Genomic DNA, 26,832 nt, shown 5'->3' on the forward strand with positions numbered 1-26,832 from the left:
GTATTGTTTCGATTTTTTTTTGCCCATACATATGTATTTTTTAAACCTTCTGACATCCGAATCCCCACCCAGCAATGATTAGTTCGGATTATTGAGAGAGAGAGAGAGAGATTAAGAAGAGGTCTTTATACATGAGGTCTTTCTTTTGGAACTAAGGAGTTGGGCAACAGAAACACAACTGCGACGTTTTCGTAAAGGCGGCTCCAGACATGCGGTATTCGCCGAATGCCGCGCAAATTTTCATCGAATCCCGACTAGTGAGGATGGACGCTCGGCTATTAGCCGAATAACAACATCCGGTGCTCGCCGTGCTCGGCTTTTTGTCGGTTTTCTTGTCCGCTTCAAAGGGCATGAATATTCGTGAAGTAACCGGAGTCAAACCATCAACACATTCGGGAATCAACTTTAATTGTACATACCTTTAACCAACTGTCAACTGTTATCAAAATCAACCGTAAGTGTATACTTCTATTTAATACTATTTATTTTTCATTAATAAACGATTGCTAACTACTATGGATGTTTTAATAACAGTAACAATTGTTTTTTTCTTGTTGGGAATGGATTGAACCAATGCAACAGTTTTGGAGTTCTTCGATGTTTACGAAACAGAGCCAATAATTTGGAAACCTTCTCTTACAAATCATAATTTGTTTTATAAATAAAGCAATAATTAAAACTATAAAAAAATATAATTAAATATATTTTCTCAATTAGTTTGTAGCCACTGCACAAAATAGTAACCGCAGCTGCAGCAGTGATAGTTTCACTGTTGTCCATTACAATTTGTAGTACGTAGAGGAATCCCACGACATTTGGAAAATACGTATTCCCTGTTTCCGCAACGACCATGAGGTTATACAAAACACGCATGTGTGTATACGTAGGCACGCTATTTCGCGAATGCCAAGACCAGCTTCTAGAGACTTGGCAAATATTCGGCGGCAATCGGCATTCGGCGAATACCGCATGTCTGGAGCCGCCTTAATGCAAATGCATTCAGTTCTTTGTAAAAGTTAGTATAACTTTTTGCAGTTCAATCGACGTTGTTTTTGAGTACCTATCGACAGTTGATGAATTAACGAAAACCATTTATTTTGGGGTTTGTTGTTCTTAAGCACTTCATTGTTATCTTATCTGAAATAGTTAATTTATATTTTCAATTGTAGGCCGTATATCCTTCGGAGGCGACAATAGTGAATCCTACTTCAATCCCGTTATCGCACGATAAAAAATAATAATTGCGTTAGAGACGCCATACAGATTAATCAATTAAGCCGAGAGTTAAGAGGCGCCTTAATATTGTCGAGCTGAACGACTTTCGAGAAGCAAATATTATTGTAATTGCTGTAATTTGGAGGAGTAGGGTTTAAAGCCGTCGAAACCTGTGAAATGAAGAGTACGTGGGGTTTATTCCAGAACAAATTCCATTGTTTAGTACAACTGTGAAAAGTGTTTGTTCATTTTTGCAAGGGTTAGCGAAATAATTTGAAAATAAGAGACGTACGTCCTTCACCAATGGCGATAGCCTCGAAATTAAACAATTTTAGTAAATAAATTCCAAATTCGTCGTATTTGAATTTCCAATCCACAAATTCCGCCCTCATGAACGATCAAACGATTTGCGATTTCGCAGCAAACTTTGGTACATTTTTAAAAATCCCCTGCAAGTTTCTGTCGAGGAAATTCTTTGCGTTGCAATAATTGCTTGCTTGTCAGAAAAAATACAGACCTGGAAGTAGGAATGGTGGAAGACTTAAGATATGACCGTTCGGTAGCAGATCTCAAAATAAGTCCGATGAAGTCTCCAACACTGACATACAAGCTCAAACCAATTGTCCCGGATCGATCCATGCAAAAAAACTTGTTTGCGCAAAATTGTTTGATTGTATATGGAGTGTCTTATAAGTTATAAAAGAATACTTATGGTTTTTCATGGTTAAAGTCTCGCTTCTCAACCTTTCATGCTAATTACACACTTGCGACCTGACGTTGGGCCCCGTGTCCATACTTCTTTGTTCTTTACCTAGATATCTTATTATGATACAGAGATGGACAAAATTAATGCACCACATATAATGCACATGGATTTCGAGCTGGCAACACCAAGCACTCAATTCCAACTCATTCAGGTAGTCATCCACAATACGTCCTCTATGGAGCCCGGCATTATCCTGCATTAGTAAGAATCTCTCACCAATGCGAAGGGCAAATGGTACTACATATCTTTTATTGTTTTATATGTACCTCTGTGAAGTTATACATCTTCCTGGTACAACAACCATTTCGGTCCGGTCGTCCAAGGAAATGCCACCTCAGAACATCAATGACCCACCGTGGAATGCCATCTGAGGAACCATACATCATGGGGCGTACCTTTCTCCTGAGCGTCTCCAAACGAAATTACGCCCATTTGAAGATTTGAGGCCAACTCTCATCTGTAAAGAGAATTCGTCCCCAAACTTCCAATGTACAATTCACATGTACCCGTGTTGGTTGAATGAATTAAAGTTTGGCCATTTTCCAGCCAGGGTGCACGGCCCTGAGATTATTTTCATTGACCCTTCTTCCCCTTAATTTATGAAGAAAATCGGAACATTTCGGGCTTGTTTTATCAGATTTCTTATCCCATTTGCTGCAATGCTGCGGTTTCGTTGAGCCTGATGACGGATGAATCTATCATCTCTCCGGTTTGTAGACCTAGGTCGACCTACCCTGGCCTTCTAGTGTGTAGCCCGGTTTCTCTGAAGCGCCAAGAACCCTTCATATTGACTTTGTTCCTTCCTCTAATAATGTCAAGACTTGACACTATCATACTCACTCAGATGACTGACTGGAGCCGTTGAATAAGGTTTAAGAATAAGAATAATATCAAATTAAATCAACGAAAGAAAAAGATTAACTGAAAGCGATCTTTAGGCGATGCAGAATGGAAGGACAGGTATAATGCTACTTTTTGTGCCAATGCGATTAATCAATACAAAAGTAAATAAAGGAAGTAAACAAAGCATTATTTACTGTTTATTTTGATCGCGATAGCTCGTAATTACTTGCAACTAATGTGAAAATATAATGTATTTAATTTTATACTAAATAAATTGAGTGGTGCGTTAAATTTGTGCATCGGTGTATAAAACTATTCTCTTAGAAATTATAAAGCCCTCCGCACACAATCGAACAATTTTGTGCAAACAAGGTTGTATGGCGTAGATCGATCCTTGACAATTCGTTTCAACTTGTATGTCAGTGTTTGAGACTCATCGTAACTAATAATTTCTAGCAGCTACCCAATACACGTTTGAAGATTGGGCAGTTGTTTTTGGCTTTCTGCTGGTCTTATTTTGAGATCTGCTACCCAAGAGTGGCTCTTCTTCAGACATACTTCTTCGACTGATAGAACTGAACTTTCTGTTTATTCTTCGTGTTAGTATGGGGCGCTTATTATTCTATTCGGGTGACGAGGGCTTGGTCTACAAAGTCCGCCTTCCCTTTTCATAAAACAGTGCTCCTCCGTAGTTCTCGCGGGTCGAGGCCTCGTATTCTTAAAGATCCACAGGAACCGAAGACGTTCGGAGTCGGGAGTGCGTACACCGTACAGACCTAGAGACTAGAGAGTCCTCGAAGCCGAAGGCCGTCAAACCGTGAGAAAAAGTATCGGTTGAGGATTGAGGAAGGCGAGGGGCCGCGACGGGGGGACGAAGGAAGGAGTGTCCGAATGTGAAATAGGAGTGGAAGGCGAGGAATGCAGGAGTCATAGTTGTGACTGCCCCCCTCCTATAGAAAGTACGTACAACCCGAGCCCCCTCCTGTTTTTACCTTACCTGATAGTGAGAGAAGAGACCTGTTGCTTCGGCTAGTTTCACCTGACTCAGTTCAGTGAATTCTCTTTTTTATTTTTTTAATCGCCGCCTTCGATTTTACAAGCCTTAAGCCGTAAATATTCGGTTGTTCGATCCGAATCGGCCTTAATGGAACTGGATATTCGACCGGCCGTTTTACTGGATTACGATACTGACTTCATTTGAGAGGTGAGTGGTTTGTAACCTAATGCCATTCGTGGAACCGTAGGTATCGCCTGCGTTCCAGACACTCGCGCACTTTCAAAAAGGCACGGGACCTTTCGACTGCCTTCTCTCTTTCAAATTCGAAATTGTTTTATTTTTTTAACATTTGAACCGAATTTCTCCGACCGTCTTTTCCTGGGTTGTCAACAGACCTTACAAGGCGATTCAGCACGACTCGGGAGTTCTACATCCTTGAACTCCCTCCCATCGGCTCCGTACGTCCCTCGGCCAAATTTAAAACCCTCTGGAATATTCGTCGCCGAGTGTTTTGATGCACGTAAGCCGTCATTAGTCGGTTGACCTGACCTTATTTCAGTTCTCAACCGTGGAAACTCGCGTTTCTGTCTTTTATTTTATCTGGATTCGACACCTTAGTCCTACCATTCGGCACTATACCCGAGATTTTAATGGAAGATAGAAATTGTATAAAAAAGTCGTATATTCAATCCATAAAAAAGTTGAAATCGTGGATTTTTCTGCAGCTCGCGTCTGAAGATGTTGAACGTCCCCGCTCGTACAGACAGAAATGTCAAAACGCCTCCGGCCCGACATATTAGGCCTTGGGCCGATAAGAAATCACACTCCGTACTGTAAAAATGACACAACAGAGTACAGAATACGGATGACGAATAAACAAAAAGTAGTTTTCTACAATAAACTCTCCCGTCAGTCCCACAATAAAGCCTTTCTTCGTTAGATAACGAGAACGGGACGGATAAAAGCGCCTTGAAGCTCAAGACGCGTGCTTCGAAATTTCTGTCCTCCGTTTCCCTCGGTGATGAAATTTTCGCTCGGAGGCGAACGGATATAGACAGGAATTTCACGCCATCCCACTTTTACGCCGGAATTTCTCACAGTTATTTAAGACTGTCTTATAATTCTGTTTATTTCCTGGACGGGCCAGTTTATTGGCTTCTGTTTTTATGACACGGTTTTATATATATATTTACGATCTTTCTTTTGATTAGACAATCTGCAGACCTCCTGCAGACCTGCAAAGTACTGCTCCTCACTATAAAATTTAACAGGGACAATTCTATCAAATAAAACAACATCAACATTTATTTTTATTTTAATCACTTATTACTGATTTATACAAGTTCAAATCTGCACATACATGTACATACATAAACGTATGTACAGAGTTGAATCCCTCGAAATCATCTACCCCATGTGTCAACATTCTGAGGTCAGACCTCAGTCTTAGCCGTCCAGCCATCAAGGTTGGGCTCCAGGAGTTATCAACAGGTCATTCAGCTCGCAATGCAATCAGTCCCTAAATCTAAATCCGATCACACTCTCAGTCTGGAATACATTCTTTTTTATTTACATACCATTCACTCAGTTTCGGTGATACTCAGTATTTTGCCATTGGCCCTCTTATAGTATACATTCATGCTAATAAATACATTCACTCTCAACACACACCTAGGGTACATAGCATTATCAGAACTATATACTAATTAAACAACCCTATTTCCTCCAAGAACTCGTTGACATGCGCAAGAACAATCTCATATCTGGTGACATTCCTATGCACTCTCTATATGTGGCTGAGGAATGACACCCTTTAATTCAAATACATATGCAATTAATTTATTTAATGTCCATCATAAAATATGTAATAAATACACTAAGAGGACCAATAATTACCTCAATCTTAACCGTCCAGCCACTTAGGTTGGACTGTAAGGGTTATCAACAGGTTTCAGCTCACAATGCAATCAGTTTCTAAACCCACACACTCTTAATACATTTCCTATTGAAATACCCTTCACTCATGGCAGTGTTACCCATCTGTTGTAAGCTCCTGCAAAGTCACCTCGCTCTATTAGAAGACTGGTCTGCAAACGGAAAATCAAAGCAAACAAAAGCAAATGTGTTCAAGTCATTTTTGCACCAAGAAAGTTACCATGCCTTCAATTATGACTGAATGACGTACTGATACTGACTGCTGACATAGTACGATACGTGGGACTGTGTACATTGATAAAAGATATGAAATCCATACTCTCACCTGAAAAGACAAGACATGCACCGCCGTTACAAACAAATGCTGAGACTACTCGACCAACAATCCCACCTAAACATTAACAATAAAAACCCTTTACAAAACACTTAAACAGGCCCCTAGGGGCAAGGGGCTCAACCAAACATTCCAGTTCATGTCCAGTCTCTCTAATCTAAAATTCTAAGACAAATCCTTAATGCTGCATTCAATGCCTCTAATAAAACCATTCACGCACTTACATATAACATTCGTTCACGATCTTGTAACAGTTACCAGAAATTCCACAGTACCCTTTCCATACACCCAAACCCCCCTCGTCCAACAACTTTCCTCACTTACCCTGCATGTGTATGGATATATATACCCTAGTTACCAGTAGGGGGTCTTCTCACATCATGTTTAATTTTATCATGCTATGCTCTATGATGTAGGGTGTATATGTGATAATCCTTCATCACCCTCTACACCTTTTATGTAACTAAAATCCAAGTGTTATTGTCAAACACAATTCTCATATCTAGTGGCATTCCTACGCTCTCTCTATATGAAGCCAAGGAATTGCGCCTTTCAATTAAGTGGGACACCACTTTATAGTTTTTAGTTATAATTACTTAAGTATTATTTAGTAGTGTATTGAATTATAAATTTGATGGGTCAATTAAGCATTAGTCCATTTTGTGATCTGTGAGATAAAATTTGGTGATGAACCTGCAGCACTAGTCTCGCTGGCTGAACGCCGAATTTCATCAAGGATTTCATTTGAAAAAAAAAAAAAAACTGAATGAAAGTATGTAAAAGCTTCAACATTAATGTATTACGGGCTGCAATCTTTAAAAAAAATTGTGATCTTCTTGTGGGTATTGGTCTGCAAGTTGGTGAACAAATTAAGCAAACTGAAAGGAGTTCGCGGAGGAGATAAAAACGGTTTATTCAATTGCTTGTACAATAAATAGAAGACTGCGAAAATATTGAATTTTTACCATTAGATTCATAGAACACTGTACGTAAAGAATTCTTCTTTATTACATTACATGACAGAAAAGACAAAGTAAACAAAAAGAAGAGTGTTGGTCGAAATAACTGACATTCCCATTAATAAATACAATCAGTCTCAGTATACAATAGAATAACCCTGTTACCTCCAAAATTCAGAACAGGGGACCAGATACTCGTTGCCTTGCTCAAGCATGACACCTCTTTCAGACGAGGTAGTTTGGTTGATTCAACTAAGTTGCCCGGTAGACTCTCAACTAGTTTACTGCCGTGTGAAGACTTTCTTTGCTGGTTTCACACCAGGCAACTTGTGGAATCAGCCTCTCTTTCCAACAGGAGGTCCGTATGATGTTAGAACCCGAGCAAGCAGGAGCACTTCTTGTGCTTGCTCTTCTGCAAAAAGGAGGAAACCCAGTAAAGAAAAGTGCGGGTTTATCCATTGTTATAAAATTGGGAAACGGGCTGTGCTGGGGTTGTGCTTTGCTTCTTTTAATTTTATCACTTAAACTCCTCACACCTCATGTCCCATATAATACAAATATCTTCAATGAACTGCTTCAATTGAAACTTGCAATTGCAGCGCTTTCCATGGTGAACTCAGTTTACTCAACTAGGCACTGGTGTGAAGGAGGAATGCCAAGCAGTATCTTTTGAGTTGCGTCAACCAATGGGGAAGAGAACATGAGGGGCACTTGTGTGAAGAGTTTGGGGCGATTCCCAAACATTTTGCTACCACGTTACACTCCTCGATACCCATCCATTCAACTAGTTGAATCAACTAGTGGCCTCGTCTGAACGTCTAATTCTCATATCGGATGGCACCACAACGTGCTCTCTTTATGGAATCACAGAATTTCACCTTTTAGTACAAGCACATACACAATTTATTTATTTAATGTCCAACTTATAAAATATAATAAGAGTACCAGTAATTTTGTTACTACGCCTCTTACAAATGTCATTTACTTTAACTAATTGAGTGTTTTGATTGTTAAGAAAAATGGTCTTAAAAACCCAAACTCTAAAATGCACGCAATTTAACTACTGTTTAAATTACACTAGAGTTAAGTGGGATATAAGAGGACTGGGATTTCACCAGGCAGACAGCAATAGGATCACAGGATAAGGTAAAATGTTCTGGGAAGAATCTTCTTGAATCTCCACCGGTGCCATACCCAGTCAACAAACCTTGGCTGCATCCTAGGAAGATACCCAAGCAATACGGTTTCTGCTAAAGATAAGCAGCGTGAAGTGAAGTTAATGTCCTTATGAATATTTGTCTACGTGCGAAAAATGGATGTTTGTTTACTTACTTTTATTTACATACATTGGTTTTGTTCATAACAAGTGATTAGTGCAGTTCTCACTTGTAAGCTATTATTGGTTTTTCATGCAACCTGACATCCCAACCTGCTTAGCAAATCAAAGGTATACATAAATAACTGCATAAATAAGTTTACGATAATTGGCAAGTACCCTAAATTTGTGTTAAAAACTAGATTATGCATCTATACATAGTGGGACGAGTACTACAAAGTTTTTATTAAAATAAATAAATTTAAATGCCCTTTTAAAATCTAGAAATTTTTTTTTAACTTACTTTTTATTCTAAATTGCAAATGTATTATTGTCAAAAGGGTAAATATCTCATATAAACAACCTCTACTTTTCTGAATGCCATTTGTTCTTCCAGAATTAATTTGTTATTTTCAGCCTACTTGTAAATACGCTGGCGAATTATCCCATAAACAGTTTTACTTGACAGTTAATTATTGAAGTGCCCCTGTAGTTCAGGCAATCATTTGGGGCACCTTTTTTATTAAGCAATTTCAATTTAATTAGTCCCCAGCTATCAAGATTTTTTTCTTGAAACCAGATTTCATTATATAAATTTAAGAGATAGTGTGTCCAGGAGGCTGGTAAATATTTATAACATATCTACAGGATAAGATCTAAACCAATGGCTTTATTTTTAGGTTATTTATCGATGCTAAAAGAGATTTAACTTTGCATTAGTAAGTTGTGAAGCAGCACCCAATTTGTTGGCCCAGGGAGAAAAGAAAGTACATGAAAGGGACTGGTGTAAGATGCTGGGATGATAACTGGGTGTGTCCGCACTTAACAATAGTCCGTATAAATTGTCCATTGAGTAAATATTCCATGAAGTAGGTTGTTTTTAATTGTAACTATTTTGATCGAGTGAACGAACTTTGAGCTGTTGTTGTTGTTGAAACGAACCTTTTCAACGGGATATTTTGTCTGTTGAAATTTTTCATTATAAGATAACACTTATCTTATGATTTAACGAGTGGAAAAAAATTTTTTTTTTAAATTGTGTCCAAAATTACTGTTCCTACATATACAATTTAATTTTTTTCAATGTATGCAGGCAGAATGGTTTGAATAGTTTATTTATCGATTAACTTTCGCAGAGAGTATCTCCTAATGAATCGATTTTCATCTTCTTTTTAATTACATTATTATCTTAATCAAAAAAAAATTTCAAGAACTTTTTTGCTTCTAGTGAATACTTGCTGTCAAGCAGCCACAATGCCTTATCATAGAACGAGCGTCCATTCTAATGGGTTCTCTCCAGGTAATATTATATTTTTATCCGTTAAAATTTTTTAAAATCTATTTCACAATTGCAAGATTTGTTTTAATAATTGTCACTTTTGTCCTAGATGTTGACCATGGGAGGAACGAGAGAGAGGAAAGCCCAACATATCTTATGGAACACTTAGCGACATTTTCAGTCTCGAAAGAAACTGGAATTGTCTATCCGGTAGATGGCATGAGAAGGCTTTTGCAGCTTGAAAAGACAAATGGGATTTGGTCACAAAAAATGCAACTCAGATTGGATAAAAACCTTGTGCTTATCATCGACAATGAGACTGGGGTAACAAAAACTCATTTCATAGTTCTTTCTTAATAGAGGTTATAATATGTTTCTGTTCTGTATGTAATAATTAACAGTTACGTTTTGTCTTTTGACATACATAATTTCTATATTTAATGTAAATTTGTGTTTCAGGATGTCATGGAAAAGTTTCCAGCTGCATTGATACAAGATCCAACAGCATTTACAAGCAACGATCCGATGGAAATTTATAACAATATCTTAGTTTTTATTGTCGGTGATGGACGACCAAATTCGCATTCTGAAATGCATATATTTCAGGTAATTTAAACTCAAGGGATGTGAGTTTTCGAGTGGTTTTAAAAGTTACTAATTTTACACAAAATTTCAGTGCCAAATAATATCTGCCCAAGAATTAGTGGAGGACTTGAAACACCTCAGAGCTGGAAGAGCACTCGGACCGAGGACCGGGCAAATCCCTCCTCCTCCCCCAACGCCACCTCCAGAACCACCTTTGAACGGAATAAACGTTAGGGAACAAGTTTCAGTTTTCAACGCTGTCTCCCGTATGTATTGTTTGCAAATTTGTTTGCTTTTTAATTTGGAGAATCGTTAATTGTTGAATATGGTTTTACATTTAGAGACAGATTCGAGGGGCAGCAATGACATAGTAAACGCAAATCCAGATGATGAAAGCAGTTCAACATCGAGTGAAAAATACGGACGTGATGTAACAACTTTAAACCACTGTTTTGACGACATTGAAAAATTTATCGCGAGGCTGCAGCATTCAGCAGCCGCATCAAGGGAACTTGAAAGACGGAAGAAGTAAGATTTTATTTATGGTTGAACTTCACCCCTTTTTTTTTTTTTTTTTTGTAATGAAACATTTTTGGTGATACTTTGGTGATAAAAATATTAGACAACAGTCAGTGCATTTTTGCTAATGGACCCTAGGAGCCTAGAAAAAATTTATTTAGATTAATTTACATATTTCTTTTAATATAAGGTTTGTTACATCACAAGTCCAAACCATTTTCAAAACTGGCGGGCACATGTGCAGTTGAGTTTGGGTGTTCCAACACGCAACAAATGCATACTCAAATTGTCAGTCAACCGTTCCAACATGCTTTCAGGCCAATTTTATTACTGGTTTTTGACCAACAAAACAGTTCAAGGAATTGGCTATAGACTGACAATCAAGGAATTTACATTAATTTCTATTGAGAAAATAATATTAGATTAATAACCCCAGCTATCATGGCAAGTTGTAAGAGAGCGTACTTTATTCTCTTGTGCATGTAACTGTCATTCACACAAAAATACCTTATAATTATAAAGAGGATTGACACTGACAATTTTTATTTTTCAAAACATGGTTCCTATTTCCATCCACAACCCAACTACTTCAGGGAAGGCAAAAAAAATTGTTTTGTGACGGTTTGTTAACATTAATAAAATAATGTAATAAAGTAAAATAATAAAAATTTCTTCAATATGCAAATTTATGAATAATTTTTACTATTACTATGTGAATTATGAAAGGGCCAGCTGAACGCAGTTTTGTTAATGCCACGGATGTCCAGGAATATAGGTGGCACTTTAACTGGTGCTGACATTTTGGGTTTGAGCCAATCATTTGGTGCCACTAGAACATACACAGGATTAATCTTTTGTCAACTGCTCATGACCCTTCTAATCATTTCCCCCATATAATGGGGACTAAAATGCCCTATAAATATCTGGACAGTGGCAGCAGGGATCAGCCTGAATTTTGGAAGGCACTAAATAATCAGTTCTCCAGGTTCTGATCAAAAAGCATGGAAGCAGGCAACATCGCAAACTAAAAATTTGACTCTAGGAGCCTGAAATAGGAAAAAAAGCGTTCCAACAGAGTGAAGAATCCATGATCAGTCATGTTCTGGCGTGCATAGTTGGCAACTAGTTTGTGATTGTGTGTTGGAACAAACCTACAATTTTCTACCTTTGTTGTGCAAGGATTTTCGTCTTTTTGAGCAGCTGGCCCATTGGCAAGAATGGTCAGACATTTGTCTAATATTTTTCAATCTAGTTTCGCCAAAAACACTTCAAACCAGTGGTCCCACATCATCTTGTGTAATATTTTGTATATATATTGTTTAATTAGTTATGTAGCATAAAAAATCTTTAACCATAGTGAATTTGCCCATTTTGAACTCATTTTCTTATTAAGACTATTTTAATTTCAGAAATAGAAAGTCCAAGAAGAAAGATATGGGCGATGGCCTGTTGACCATGCGCGCTAAACCTCCGCCAGAATTGGAATTTGTGGATATATTTCAAAAATTCAAGTTGTCATTTATACTTTTGGTAATTACACTTCAAATTTATTATTACAACAACTGTATACTGTAAAGCTTTTAAAATGTAATTTTTCAGGCTAAACTGAAACATCATATACACGATCCAAATGCACCTGAGCTAGTTCACTTTTTATTTACGCCCCTTGCTCTTATCGTCGAAGCTTCCCATGACACGAAATACGCTCCAAATCTACCGGCTAAAGTCGTTACTCCATTACTTACGCAGGAAGCTATTAACTTGTTAATGAATTGTGTTACAAGCAAGGAAACAGAGCTTTGGCACTCTTTGGGCGATCCCTGGTTAATTCCAAGGTAATTTTATTTATTTATTATGTTTACAGTTAAAAAGAAAGGTTGTTTTAATAGCCTAAAGTCATATAACAACCTTTTAAACAATTGTTATATATTTTCCCAGTTATTTTATTCAGTCAATTCTCAAGTACATAGGCACAATAATTTTCTTGGTTAAAATTAACATTAACATTGTTTTCATTTCCTACATATTAAATAATGTTTATGAAACTTTGTATACCTAATCACAATTGCGTTAATAACTAAATCTAAATGAATTTCCAATCACAGAGAGCAATGGAAAGGAAAAGTACCAGCATACAGGCCAGTATTTATGGATGGCTGGTCACCAGATTATGCTGTCACTGATGACATCGATGAGAGACGAGATATTAATGTGGGCAATTCAATTAGCCCGATAAATAAGCCGATCCGGGGGGAAGAATTGCGAGCTGTACAAAATGAGGTAACGACACAAAATTCACTTCAAATTTATGCAAATCAATTAATTTAGTTCTGTGCGCTAATTCACAATAATTTTTTCACATTATTAGACAAAGCATTTTGAAGGATTGGTCGTATAATTGCTCAAAAATTAAATTTGATCATAATTAGTAATTAGTAGTTATTAATTAGTAATTCATAATTAGTTTTTTAATATGGATATGTAGGGGGTTAGGTTAGGGTTAGAGTTAGAGTTAGATTTAGATTTAGATTTATGATTAGGGTTACATATCCATGAATCAAAGTTTTCCCATTAAGCAAAAAAAATATACAAATGTTAAACGTGAGTTTTCTTTCTTATACATTATTAAAGTTCAATTTTTACTCATGAAGATTAGTTTAATTATTAAAATAAAATTTATTATCTGGACTAATGATAAGGAAGGAGAGGGTCCAGATGATCAAGTTATAATTTTTTATTGATCTAATTTTGTTGGAGATAGTTAATAAAACTATTAAATAGTGTAAAACTATTATTTTTAAAAAAATATGAAATGCTGAAGCCCTTTAAAAGTTGGTATATGCAGAGACAGAGAATATAGACGATTGTCATTTGTAGACTTCATATTAGCTCACAAGACTAATGCATGAATTTCTCGTTACTCCCCCAACTTGTACATTTACGTCTCCTCTGATGCGTTATGCAGGATGACGGTTCTTATCCACGGCCGTCTGAAGCGGTCCATTTTAAGTGAAAAGAGGGCATAGGGCGTAAATGTGGAGCTGGATGTACTGCCCTGTCCTGGCTTTCACCAGATGCACTTCACAGGGTCCCACCTTCCACTTTAAACCAATAGGCCAGAGATCATCAGTGCAAAATGCAAAATTCATACTGTTCTTAAAACATTTATAAACAAAATTGTACTAAAAAATTTAAAAATAGTAAAAACAACTGATTCATAGTGAAAATGAAATAAATACATAGGTTAAAAATATATAATCATAGAAAATAATAGACACTTAAAGAATAACTTGGATTGGATTTGACAGCTCTTGATGGGACAATATAGGGACCATTCTTGGACAAAAATTAGCTTCAGTTTGGAGGTTCAGATTGACTGGCAGTGCTAGCAGACCCTGAACAACAATGAATATAATTTAATGTTTTATTCGTGAACATTAAACATATTTCATAGATAAACCCACATGTAGCTGGGGGAGAAGTGTTTCCGCTATTTCAGCTTGTAGACCCTCATCTTGTTTCTGTCTGGGTGCTTTATCTAGGCAAATAACCCTTAATCTTTTTTTTAAACATTTGTAGAAAAAAATCAGTCATTTTGTTTTTTTCATGAAAGATTTATTTTCATTGTGTCCTCATTGCCCTTAAGGTGATAATTTTCCATGATTGGCATCATCCTGTTCAAAATAATTTAACAAGAAGGTCCGTTTGTTGTAGCACTTGAATGTGATTAATTTCCTCCTCCTCCTCCTTCAAACGATAAATGAATATTCCTTGTCATTGCTCTTGTTTTGATATTGATTAAATTCATACTACTAAAAAAAAATTTCTTTTAGGTGGACATGAGAGAAACACACTACCAAAGAGAACGAGAACGCGAAAGAGAGAGAGAAAGAGAAGAGTCACACTACAGTAGTGATTATTTTGAGTATGATAGACAAGCCCCTTCGCCTTCTGAACCGAGGTACTCTTATGAACGCAGTTATCCATCCAGAAACGACCGTTTCAGTCGTGAAGAGAGGTAACATTGATATTGTGTTACTCTAAAATTGAAGAAATAAATGAATGAACAATTTGTAGGATCGATTTGCAAGCACCTGTTGAACAAGAAGTCCCACCTCCTCCTCCGAGGAGTGATATTTCCGCAGATTCAATCGAAAGGACTGGAGCAGGTATTGTAATGGGCGGCGAAAAGTTCGATAGGGCTCAAGCAAGGTGGCTCGAAGAATTAACGAGAATGGATACGAAAATTGTCCAAGTAACATATCCCAGGACAGCTAACAATGACAAAGAGTTGAGTGTAGTCAGAGGTGAATACTTGCAGGTAATTTTAACAACACCATTATTAATTGTTTTAGTTAGGAAAATCAATATATTCTTTTATCTTTATAACTATAAAAAACTGTATAAATGAGGGGTGCTAAATTGAAAATTATTGAACAGCAATGTCATTATTAAAAATTGTTGGTTGGGGGGGGGGTCAATGGCTGCAACGATTTAGGTATTGGCATGGCGACTCATCACTGTGAAGATTCGAAGGACCCGACATACTATTTTTTTCCCCCCTGAATAAACACTAGCATCCTAGGGTCGGATATAGCCTCTGCTGTTATGAACTTCCATTAAAAAATTATCATGATAGAGTGGTAAATTAGTTAAATAGTTCAAAACTCAGATCTCTGACAAACTGCTTTTGCAGTGATCCGGATCATCAGACTATGCAAGTTATCTACAAGTACATTCAGCGTGCAAATTGTAGATAGTGTCTATCTTAGACAGTGAACTGTCTACAATCTGCATGGTGAATGTACTTGTAAATTGCTCTGATGATGAGTATTTAACAATTGAAATCCTGATCTCTGCAAAACCAGTTGTGAGTAGACCATCCTGTTTATCAAGGGATAGGGATAATGAGGTGGCCACAAGGCCGGCCTTCAGCACCTCAGCCTGAGTAGGCTACCACCTCTATTATGCTCCTCTAATTTTATAAATCAATGGCTAGTTTCAGATTATTAATCAACCTCCATTGCCTTGACAGCAGTTGCTCCTTAGTGTAGGATTTTGCTTGCAGATTTTACTTTCCTTGTTATAAGAGAACAATTACGTAAACTTCAGGGCACAGAAAATTCATATTGGCTTCCCCCCCTGCTTTTCCACTTTCTCAATGCCCTAATGCCCAGGGACCTGACATCACTGACTTCTGCCAGGGAGCCCAAACCTCGCATGAGGCTAAGGCCTTGAGTACTGTCAAAGCCTCATGGCTGACTGTCAAAGCAAATGATTATCCCTTGGACTCCAACTCCCATGCCTCTATCTGTTTTTGAGCCATCAGTATACCAATAGAAATACCTTATATTTGTTGGTGAAGTTGTATTTTAGAGTAGTGGCATCGATTGGCATGCCTGTATCAACTCCCTCAGTTTCTATTGCAGATGGTTGTCCATTTATGAGCCTGTGAGCGACTTCTCTGACTTTTCCTTAGATTAGAATATGGAGCGGTGGAAGATTTATCAACACTCCAAGGCTGCAGTTGCATTACTTATGGCTGTAGTAACACTGAGTCAAGCTTGCCTTTCAGTGCAAGCCTAAAGTTGGGTTTCCATAGCGCACAAATCACTCGTGAAACTTCTCACTTTGTGGATACCTAGCTGGGACTGCAAAACTTTTGGTGTGAGGATGTTATGGGTTTTTAGCACACATCAAAGTGTTTCATGTTGTTTGTTTCTCTCTATATAAACGCTCTTGTCTCGAGTATGAGAATGAATGTATTCTGTACGTATTTTGTGGGATGCTAAAGATAAAACTCATTGTAACAAGAACAAGAGAGGATGCATGGAAGAAAATAGCATCAAAATGGGTCAAATACAAAAGTTACAACAAAAAGTATCGTCATGATAGCAAACACTGATGCAGCAGTTCATGAAGTTATAAACGACATACTTGTCTCACGTAAACTGAGTACTCATCTTGTTTCGCTTTGCGGGAATGGTTAACCCGAGACGGTGTTTCATGAGTGATTCTCACATTTAATTGCGCAAGTGATTTTTTTTCATGCACTGGAAACCCAGCTTAATAGCCTGATCCCCTTAGCCTGCGAAGTCCACCACACCACCAACCCATTTGTCTTGGGCAACCGACCAATGAGTTTCTTTTAGCAGCTTTTAACACAGAAACTGTACCTCCCCCAGGCAATTTTGGCTCTGCGTAGTTTTAATTAGATGTGGATTCCATGCAAGCTGTTGGTCCAGTGTGACTCCTAGATATTTGGTTTTTTTCAAGAATGGAATCAATGTCCCACTTGGTCTTTATTAATTTTTAGGCCCTCATCAACTACACCAATAGACAAATTTAATGCACCAGTCAATTTATTTAGTTTAAAATTAAATGTATTATCTTTCTGCATTAGTTGCAAGTAATTAGGAGCTATCATGGTTGTGTAAGTAGCTCGGGAGATCTGTTGAGGTCTGAAAAGTGATGAAGCCTGTAGTTTGGTTGTCACTGTTCATCCTAGTCTGCTAATTTTGTGGCACTCCACTGATGATAAAATGTTGAATCCCTCCCAATAACAAATATCACTCAAGAATAGGCCGACCAGGACGAACTTAGACAATCAAGTTATATATTGACAAAATATAATTTAACTTAATGAAAAATCTGGGGGCACTCTCAACACGACACACCCAACAATGACACATCTACACAGAAAACAAACTCTTTGAGCCCTGAAGACGATCTCAATAAAGATCGAAACGTTGGCACGATAAGTAAAATGTTTTTCTAAAACCTACATCACACCAGACCGCATCTCATGATCTGTAAATAATAATTGAAAAATGTGAAGTAAAAACACTTTATGAGGAGTTATGTGTTAATACGATAATGGTTTTTGGTCTTGTTTGGTCAGGTTTTGGATGATTCTCGAAAGTGGTGGAAGGCTCGAAACAGTCGGGGCGATGTCGCACACGTCCCTCATACAATAGTGACGCCTTATCAACCGCTGGACAGTGAAGTCTTTGGGAATCAGTCGTTTTCAAGAAACTATTTTTCACCTCAGGTAATAAAATGAGAACATTAATTTTGTACATTTCAACATTCTTTGTAAGCCCGCACAATGCTGGGTCGAAACAAATAAAAAATTATTTGACATATTTTTAAAAGCTGTTTTCTTTTCTTTTTTTTTCAAAATTCAAATAAAATTCTGTTGAATAATAATTTAAAAAAGTAAAAATTAAAGAACAACATGCACGTATAATTCCATGCGAATACTGTACGTCCAAGAAAGAACTTTTTTCCAATGGTTTGTGCAGATTTGCACAAATTAACATTTTCTAGAAAGAATGTAACACAAATTGTAATTTGTGAAGAAAAAAAAGGATTGTGGATATTTTCCACTTTACAAGTTTTAATGATTTTAGGATGAACGCGGTGGGCATTCCAGTGGAATGAACCCAGCTACATCGCCATCACAACCGAATCTCGTCCAACCGACGCCTGCTACGGCTGAATGGGTTCGTAAAGAGAGACTCGGTAAGATGGGAGAATTCCGGTATTTTTGAACCTTTCCCCAAAATGAAAAAATCAGGAAATTTCCTCAGTTTTGTTTGTACTTATTAGACAGTTATTGTCTTGAATTATTAATCAACAGTTATTTCATCAAAAGAAAAAAACAGATTGTCATTGTAAAACACATGTGCTAAGTTTTTTAAATGTTACAATTTTGTTTTTTGTGCCTAACAAATAGTGGGTGTATCTTTCATTGTTATGTTGTTGTTTAAATCTGTATTAAGAGCTTTATTTGTTGTTTATTGTGTATGTTGCAAATGTATTTAAGGATGCTTTTTCTGTCAATGAAGTACAATTGACAAAAGGTAAAGACAATCCGATTTTAAGATAAATAGTAAAGAAAAGTTTTTATTTAAAAAATAAAATAAAAAGTTATACCATCCCCCTACTATTATTTTATAACTGTTAACTGTACTTAATTTACAAATAATTGATTTATTCAATTGACATTCTATTTTATTTTAATTAAACCATTTTATCTTTTCAAATGCTTCTATATAATATTATATACATTTTTTTATTTATTTACTTTCTTACAATCATATTTTATTTGGATATAATTAAAGGCGAAAGAATAATTTATTAACACAAATTGTTATTTTGTAAATAAAAACTATTTCCAAAACATTGAGATAGAACATGTCCATTCCCTTTATCATCAGATTCGTCAATTGCCTAAATCTTACAGATAGTAGCAATGTGTTTCAAAATATACACTTGTATGCTCATCAAGAACAAACCGGTGGGTAAATAAAAAAAGTACAATAAGACAGGTGTTAATTGCAAAAATGACTATGTTAACCGAACTTTTAATCTATGTCAACAATTGCCGTACTCGTTTAAAATAAATTTATCGAATTTTAATATTAAAAAAACCGTCCAAAAATTTGTATATTGTATATTTTTGTGTCAATTATCCTTGTTCTGTGTACTTTGATTTTCCTCAATGTCACTTTGCTATGCATATGTTGTCAATCGTGTATCAAGAATATAATATAATGTAACATTTTGATTATATTTTTGGTCATGATTCCCTTGTATTGTGCCGTCTATTGGGGGTAGAAGTAAGTTTTAAAGGATTTACAGGGTTTTAGTGGCTGCAGCAGTTAACATACGGCACTCATCATTGTAAGGTAAAGGTCCCAGGTTAGAGGTCCAGCAGACCTGCATTTGAACCCGATATACGTACAAATATTTTTTTTTAAACACCGACACCCCAAGGGTTGACGTAGGTAGGGCCTCTGCTGTTGCGAACCGTTGATTAAAAAAATTTGTAATTAGAATTTAAAAAAAAGGTTTTATAGGAGTGTTGCTGTATTAAATCGCATCATCTAATCACATTCATGTTATTAAAGCATCATTAATTGGCTTTAATTTTCAGTTCGTCAAATTTTGCAAGGGAAGCTTACTTTTCTGCTTCCATTTGAAAAAAAAGTGGTGATTTTGAAAAATAAATTTTTTGCATCGAATTGTAACCATTTGATGATTTCATTATGACAATCCAAAGGATAATAAATTGTTGGAAAAGCCCGGCCATGCAACAACATTTATGGCGAAGCCAAATATCGATGGATCAAAGCCCATGCTCTGAATTCGGTGGGATGGATGGGTGTAGTGTTACAATCTGTTAAAACTGAATAAAACCATGCCGGGGAATCGGTACCAACTAAAATTGATGCGTTAAGAGATGAGCAGAGGCATGACATACGACTACATGTTCTATGTCTGTCAAAAACTACTTGGAAACACTCAAATGGGATATACTTACTGTGCTCCTTCTGAATACCACTTGTTTCAATCAATGACTGGCTCGTTTTAGCAACACGTTACTAGGAAAAAGTGGGTTGATTCTTTCATTGTCTCTAAAGACCAGTTGACCAGTTGTTCTTTCAACGAGGAATTCGTATGCTGCCAGAAAGATGGGGAAAAGTTATCATTTTTGCACCATAAAGCCCCATTTTTTATAGAAAATCCTTTAAAACTGATTTGCACCCCCAATAGAAACTATGTATTAAATACTTGCAAGTTCAATATTTTAAATTAACCTAATTAGTGGATGGACTTGAACTGTTTAAACATAAATTGAATTCGTTGTGTGTTCAACATGAGTTCGCCAACTCGCAGATCAAACCCCATCATCTACTATAAATTGAATTGTGATACATGATTTATTGCAATATTAAAACCACAATGCCATACACATAAGGCAGAGGGACTGATTAACCTGTCTAATGATAAATGGGAAAAATGCATCGCAATTGCATATTTGTTCCACTTCATAGAAAAACATTGAATCATGTATATATAAACGGGCCACTGTAGACGTGGGTCAGATTCCCACCATTGCCCCGGGCCCTTTTTTCACACAATCCCCCCCCCCCAAAAAAGACGCATCATATATATCACATTCCTTAGCTAATATGCAAAGTTCATAAGGCCATTAAAAAATGTATATGTAACTAAAAATTATGTATCCAGCCCAAAATCTTGTTAATATTGTGAGATGAGATGTCTTGTTGGGGTCTACAAGATGACGAACCACCCAATTGTTTCAGATCATTTCAGCCTGTCAAATGGAAACAACCAAACTATAAAAATTCATTTAGCTCAAATCAAGAAATGAGAAAAAGCACAACTCACCATGAACGAACCATCAATTCGGGCAATAATAGAAAACTGAGCAAGACTAAGGATTGGACACACGTGAATTACCCATGGGTATCTGATGGCACTGCACAACATACTGCTGGAATGTGAATGGTACAGAAGGGCACACCTAAGCAGTGGATTGCTGGCTTCTCTGTTTGAATTGTTTATTGGCAATGAAGCAACGATTTCGAGTCTATTTGATTTTTAAGGGAGATAGAATTAATTGCCGAAATCTAATTTAATAATAGTCAAAATAAGGAAGTGTGACCTGCGGTAGTGTAGATTGCAGTCGGATGTGATGCGGGCAGAGCTGCATCTACAAGGCCAATGTGAATGTATCACAGTCCAAGCCCATCATCCCAATCAGGTATAACAGGGAAGATAAAATAGAAATTTTGAATATCTCAACCCCTGAGAGTGCAGCCCATATGCCCCTATTGTCCCGCTGTGCCCCGGTTCCTTATTAAAAAAAAATTCTCCCTTGTGGGACGCTGGCCTTGATCAGTCTTGTCTTATTGCCAAATCCTCGATGATACAGTAACAACTGTAAGGACATCTTACAGACTTAAAATTACTCCATGATGTACTAAAATGGACAAAACCAAAACTTTTACACCATTTAAAATATTTGACAAATTATAAAAGAACAATCACAAGTAGTGGCCAAAACGTGTAATAAATAATAGGGAGAGAAAATTCAAAAGGTGGGGATGTGATGGGAGGTTAGTGTTCAAGTGGTTCAAAGTCATGATAGCTCAAGTGGTAGAGCAGCAGCGTATTTAGCTGAAGGTCGTGGGTTCGAATCCCGCTAGATGACTTTCTTATCTCAACCAAAACCTTAATTAAAGATTAATTAATTAAAAATAAGTACAAAATTAATTAGATATCAGTTGTATGTTGAAGATAGTTAAAAAATAAATGAATTAAAAAATTAAATTCCTGACATATATGTTTCCCCCCCTTTTTTTAAACAATAGCTACCAGGAACTGGAGGAGTTCCCTCCTGAGCACTGCAGCTGCTTATTGTACTTTATCCCTGGCTCCATTTTTGGGGGCTCGCAACATAAGGGTGAATTGAGCCTCCGGTGTGCCAGTGTTCTTCCATCGAAGAAACTCATTTTTGAAGGGGGTTGGGACCAAATTCAGGGTCGCTGAGATCTGATCCCGCTCCTTCCATTGGTGAGTGCCGTGTCAATTTCTTTCAATTGAGGCCACCGGTCCCCTTAGGCGTCAGAAAAAGTCCAGAGGTGACGGTGCGGATCGAACCCATGACCGCGGGATCTTCTAACTGAGAGTCTGATGCCTTAACCACTCGGCTACCGCGGCCCTCCTAATCGGAGAGTTTAACATCCATCTACCCGTTGGGTGTCAAGGATGGGAGGTCAAACTGCTTTACTATACTTTCTCTATATTATTCACAATTACAAATCCATGGGCTATGTCAGGATTTGAACCCAGGACTGCTACCGTGGCAAATAAGAGCAATTCAAAAACTACCTCATAGTAACTCGTACAAAGAAATATTGTCAACAAATAAATCTAGACAAGGTGAATCTGTTTATTAAGTGTAAAAATTTCTAGGTGAGTTAATTTGATCAAAATTATCTTTCACTTACTCTACTCTCAATGTAATAACTAAACAGTACTAAACAAACCCATACTAAAATAATGAGTTGGTTTAAACAAAGATAATTATTTATTCACATCTAATAAATTTGTGGTTACTCAGATTGTAGGGCCTCAGTGATATCAATGAAAAGGCCTCCGGCCCTCTATTGCTAAGGATGCAATAAAAATCATGATTAAAAGAATGCGGCAGCAGTAGCATTAGCAGAGAAGCTCTTACGTATCAAGACCATTGTCGATATGTGGCCCTTAAAGGATCTGATTCGTAGATGAAGGGCTATCCCCCCACCTAATTAAGGATAGGCTATGCGAAGTTAGAAAGTTACACAGACATGGACAGTTACTTTTGGTTGCTCGATGTGTCCCACCTAATTGAGCTGTGCAATTCCTTGGCTTCATATAGAGAGCATGTAAAAAAAATATGAGATTTATTTCTGAGAGTGTGAATGTGTTGTATTTAGGAACTGATAGCATTGGAGAAAATGACCATTGTTGAAATAACCTGTTGATGTCAAGGCCTGACCCCAGACTACCAACACCTGTGGTGGGTGATTCTCGAAGCCTGCCAGTCATTTATTGTAAATTACAAAAGCTGGAATTGTAGGTGGCATGGTACAGTATGGTAATGAGGATACTAGGCTCCCCAGGCACTGCAGCCTTTTAGCTTATTGTACCTTACTTGTTCCCTAGTCAGTGCAACAGACTCAATCCTTCTTAGAAGTATCAGGTCATTGACTGTTACTGCTACGATAAACTCCATTGGCTGTTACTTCGCATTTGAAGATGATATAGGTGCTGTTTCCTTCTCCTCATTGCATAATCTGCAGATGGGATCATCATTGTATATGTTGTGTAGATGTTTTCTCAGATGCCAGTGACCGGTTAGTAGTCCCATCACTCCTCTGAGTCTAGTCCTCTCCAACTGCAGACGTGAGTTTTCCAGTCTTGATGAGGGTGGTTTCATCTTAAGTTTACTGTGTCTAGTGCTGCTAGAGTTTATCCACTTCTCCTTTTGTTTTGTTGGGATCCATTCTGAGGAGGATTCTATATTTGTTTTTGTTATCCCAATTCAAGGTATGGTCTTGTAGGACCTACTCTGGCTAGTGTGTCTGCTTTCTCGTTACCCAAAATTCCTCTGTGCCCTGGCACCCAAGATATCACCAGGTGGTTGCTGTGTTTCCCCAGGTTTTGGAGATTTTGGATGCATTCACTGAGTAATTTTGTTGTGATTTTTTTACATGCTAATGTTTTAATAGCTGCTTGGCTATCAAATCTTATAAAGATTTTTTTTCAGTAAAGTAACCTCTTTTAAGATTTTCTAGTGTACAAGCGTTGATGTCATGTAATTCTGCTTGAAAGACCAAAGTGTACTTCCCTAATGAGTTTGATTGCTCATATTTTGGGCTTGCACAGAAAATGCCTGATCCGGTTCCTTCATTTGTTTTGGAGCCACCTATATACCATACCATTGTATCTGATGCTCCCCTGTGTTCTTCCTCTCCTTTATAGTCTGTCGAGACTTTATAAGATGTTCCAAAGAATATTTCTAGGATCATTTTGTCAGTTCCCATTTCTAAGAATGGGTGTCTGATTTTGTTAATTATGGTTGTGTGCCCGAATTGTTTAGTTCCTATCCAATTTGATTGTTTTTGGAGCCTATATGAGATTTTCCTAGCCTCTGTTAGTACAACTGTTTTGAGGGAAGTAGCAGAGTTTCTAGTGCACTTGTAGGGGTTGTTCTCATTGCCCCTGTAATACATAGGTTACATTGAGTAGCTACTTTTTGTTGAGCTTTGGTCGACCAAATTAATCCATAGGTTATTTTGGCCCTTATTTATTATTGCTGTGTACAGCCAATAGGCCATTTTCAGTTTTCATCCCCAAGATTTGCCTTAGGTTCTTCTTGTGGTCATTAGCAATATTTTACTTTTTGCTGTAGTACGTGCAGGTGAGGACCTTTTCTTGGTGAAAGCAATTAGGGTAGTTTTTGAGGGGTTTACTTTAAGTCCCCATTGTGAACACCATTGTTCCACCATGTTTAGTGCTCTTTGGGTGAGCTCTTTTAATAGTCAGTCAAATTTTCCCCTGACTAGTATGACAATGTCATCTGCATAGCCTTGGGTATAGATTCCACTTTCATTTAGTTTGCATATGAGATCATCCACTATCTTTCCTCCTTGTAGACACCCTCTCGCCACTGCTGCTTCTACTTTTTTGTGGAACATGAAGGCCCGCACTTTTCTGCTTTTTATCATTGATTCTATCCATCTGCAGCAGGTTTTGTCAGTTCCTCGCTGTTTGAGTGATGTAACGCTACAAAAGGAGTATCATCAAATGCTCCTTCATTGGCCATGAAGGTTCCTAAGGCTATTCCTTGGTTGTTCAGTGTATCTCTATTTGTATCATTAATTGGTGTAGTGCTGATTCACGGGATTTTCCTTTCTGAAGACATGTTGATATTTATAAGGGGGTTTTTCTTTTAGAGAGCTGCCCCTTATATGTTTTTCAACTAGTCTTTCGAGCTTTTTGAGTAGAAAGGATGTTAGACGGATTGGTCTATGTGATTTTGCATCTGTGTAGTTTTTCTGTGCAACCTTAGGAATGAAAACTACTTTTACAGTTCTCCATGTGCTTGTATCATATTGTATGGTTGTATCCCATTGCCAGGCAGCTTCTGTATATTTTTACATGCGGGGGGATTAATGTTATTTTTCCCTTTTGTAGGAGTACTGGGTATATCCCATCTGTTCCTGAATTTTTGAATGGGCTGAAGTTGTTGATAGCTGGCTTTGTGGCCTTTGGCGGGTTCAGCACTCTCCTTTATCTCCAGGTTGGCAGTAGTTTTTGATTCAGGAAAGTCTGTATTTATTAGAATTTCTAATGTTTCCTTTCCGGTTTGTGTATGTTTTTCATCTGGTTTTTTTAATGTTCCAATGGGGTTTATAGGGTCTTGGGCAAAGACTTTGTGGAATCTACTGCTTCAGTGATGTTTTCAACTTCTCTACAGTATTTCCTCCATGATTCTTGTTTCGCCTTTTTAATCTACCCATTGTATTCAGTGAGGGTACTACTCTATTCTTCAGTATTCCCCGAATTGTGGGTGACTGCAGGAAGGAATAGGCTAAATTTTGAGCATGTGTTTATGTATGTACATGTGTGTGCATTGATCTTATATAAGTCAGAAATCAGTGGTATCACACTTCACTTTTGAGAACCAAATAAATCCATGGTTAAGTTTTTTGCATAATTTCTCATTTTTTCTATAAATTTATGGTGACTAGTTATAAAAACTGTTCAGTTTAGTTTTATATTTGTTGTACAATACTTTTCTAATAATTGTAAAAGCTTTGAAACCTAAACTGCCATTTTGTCTATTCTAGAGATTGTTGTGTCTTGACTACTATTGACAAAATAAAACACCTTGTTTGTGAATTTACAATTACTGTAAGAACATGTCAGACAATATTTAAGTCTTTTGTCTATTATTAGCAATGTTTATTTAAACCATTTCCTATATTAATTACTTTAAAAAAAATTATATATGTATATTTACAGTTGTGTTTAACTCAAGTTTCAGAAGATACAGAAAAATATAAAATGTTCGCTGAATTAAAGGATGCATTATCGGTATTTCACGGTAGGAAGCCGATTATATTAAAGCGTAAAAATCAGGTATTTATTGATGCACATTCTCAACCGGATGAAGTTACTGCTTGGCTGAAAGAGAAAAATTTCAATGAGAGGTAAATAATATTGACTAATTATTATAAATGTACTGGTGGTATTAGCGATAAAACCACTAAGTAGAACATATTTTCTTGTGTTTAATATATGATTTGTTTCAATAAAGGATTTGTGAGATGATGAAAGGGATGACAGGTGGTGAAATGTTTAAGTTACAACTTCCTCAGCTAGAAATTATTTGCGGCTCAGCAGATGGGAAAAGACTGTACAATCAGTTAAGCTTACAGCGTAACTTAAGCAAGGTTAGATATTTTACAAAAGATAATTCTCTTCTTTTTGTTAATCTTTGTAATTGTAACAGTACAAAACGACAAGAGGTATGGAACTGGAAGAGAAATTGGCAAAAAGAAGACAGCAATTTGAACATTAAATTTAAAAGGAAGAATTTACAATTGTATTGCTGTCACTGTAATTTAGATTAATGTTATGTTTGTACAATTAAATAAAGAGAAAACCCTTGGTTCATCCCAGCTCCTGTTTACGTGATTCCTGTTTGTAAAGTTAAA

The 26,832-nt window shown here is 37.0% G+C and overlaps 1 protein-coding gene across 3 annotated transcripts; it reads left to right on the forward strand.

The window, feature by feature from the left end:
- The first annotated feature begins 221 nt into the window (after positions 1-221).
- Positions 222-26,796, forward strand: LOC106673340 (epidermal growth factor receptor kinase substrate 8-like protein 2). Of its 3 annotated transcripts, none has more exons than XM_014405426.2 (16): positions 222-454; positions 9,593-9,664; positions 9,753-9,967; positions 10,103-10,249; positions 10,320-10,494; positions 10,570-10,756; positions 12,157-12,277; positions 12,347-12,582; positions 12,853-13,027; positions 14,581-14,765; positions 14,825-15,068; positions 17,649-17,798; positions 18,160-18,271; positions 26,154-26,325; positions 26,433-26,568; positions 26,628-26,796. In XM_014405426.2, the coding sequence occupies exons 2-16, from the start codon at positions 9,619-9,621 to the stop codon at positions 26,694-26,696; spliced, it is 2,370 nt and encodes a 789-aa protein (XP_014260912.1). In that variant the 5' UTR covers positions 222-454; positions 9,593-9,618; the 3' UTR covers positions 26,697-26,796. The 3 variants fall into 3 exon arrangements, with proteins under 3 accessions (XP_014260912.1, XP_014260911.1, XP_014260913.1); XM_014405425.2 differs by lacking the exon at positions 222-454 and adding an exon at positions 3,806-4,028; XM_014405427.2 differs by lacking the exon at positions 222-454 and adding an exon at positions 9,083-9,174.
- The last annotated feature ends 36 nt before the right edge of the window (positions 26,797-26,832 follow it).

Source organism: Cimex lectularius, unplaced genomic scaffold (assembly GCF_000648675.2).
Source record: "Cimex lectularius strain Harlan isolate CLEC.00 unplaced genomic scaffold, Clec_2.1 scaffold383, whole genome shotgun sequence".
In the NCBI taxonomy this organism is placed as follows: Eukaryota; Metazoa; Arthropoda; class Insecta; order Hemiptera; family Cimicidae; genus Cimex; species Cimex lectularius.

Bases quoted from the DNA above. Each gene is read 5' to 3' on its own strand.
- LOC106673340 (XM_014405426.2), top strand. From the start codon at position 9,619: ATGCCTTATCATAGAACGAGCGTCCATTCTAATGGGTTCTCTCCAG. The intron at 10,250-10,319 runs GTAATTTAAACT...ACAAAATTTCAG, and splicing joins CTGAAATGCATATATTTCAG to TGCCAAATAATATCTGCCCA. The intron at 15,069-17,648 runs GTAATTTTAACA...TTGTTTGGTCAG, and splicing joins TCAGAGGTGAATACTTGCAG to GTTTTGGATGATTCTCGAAA.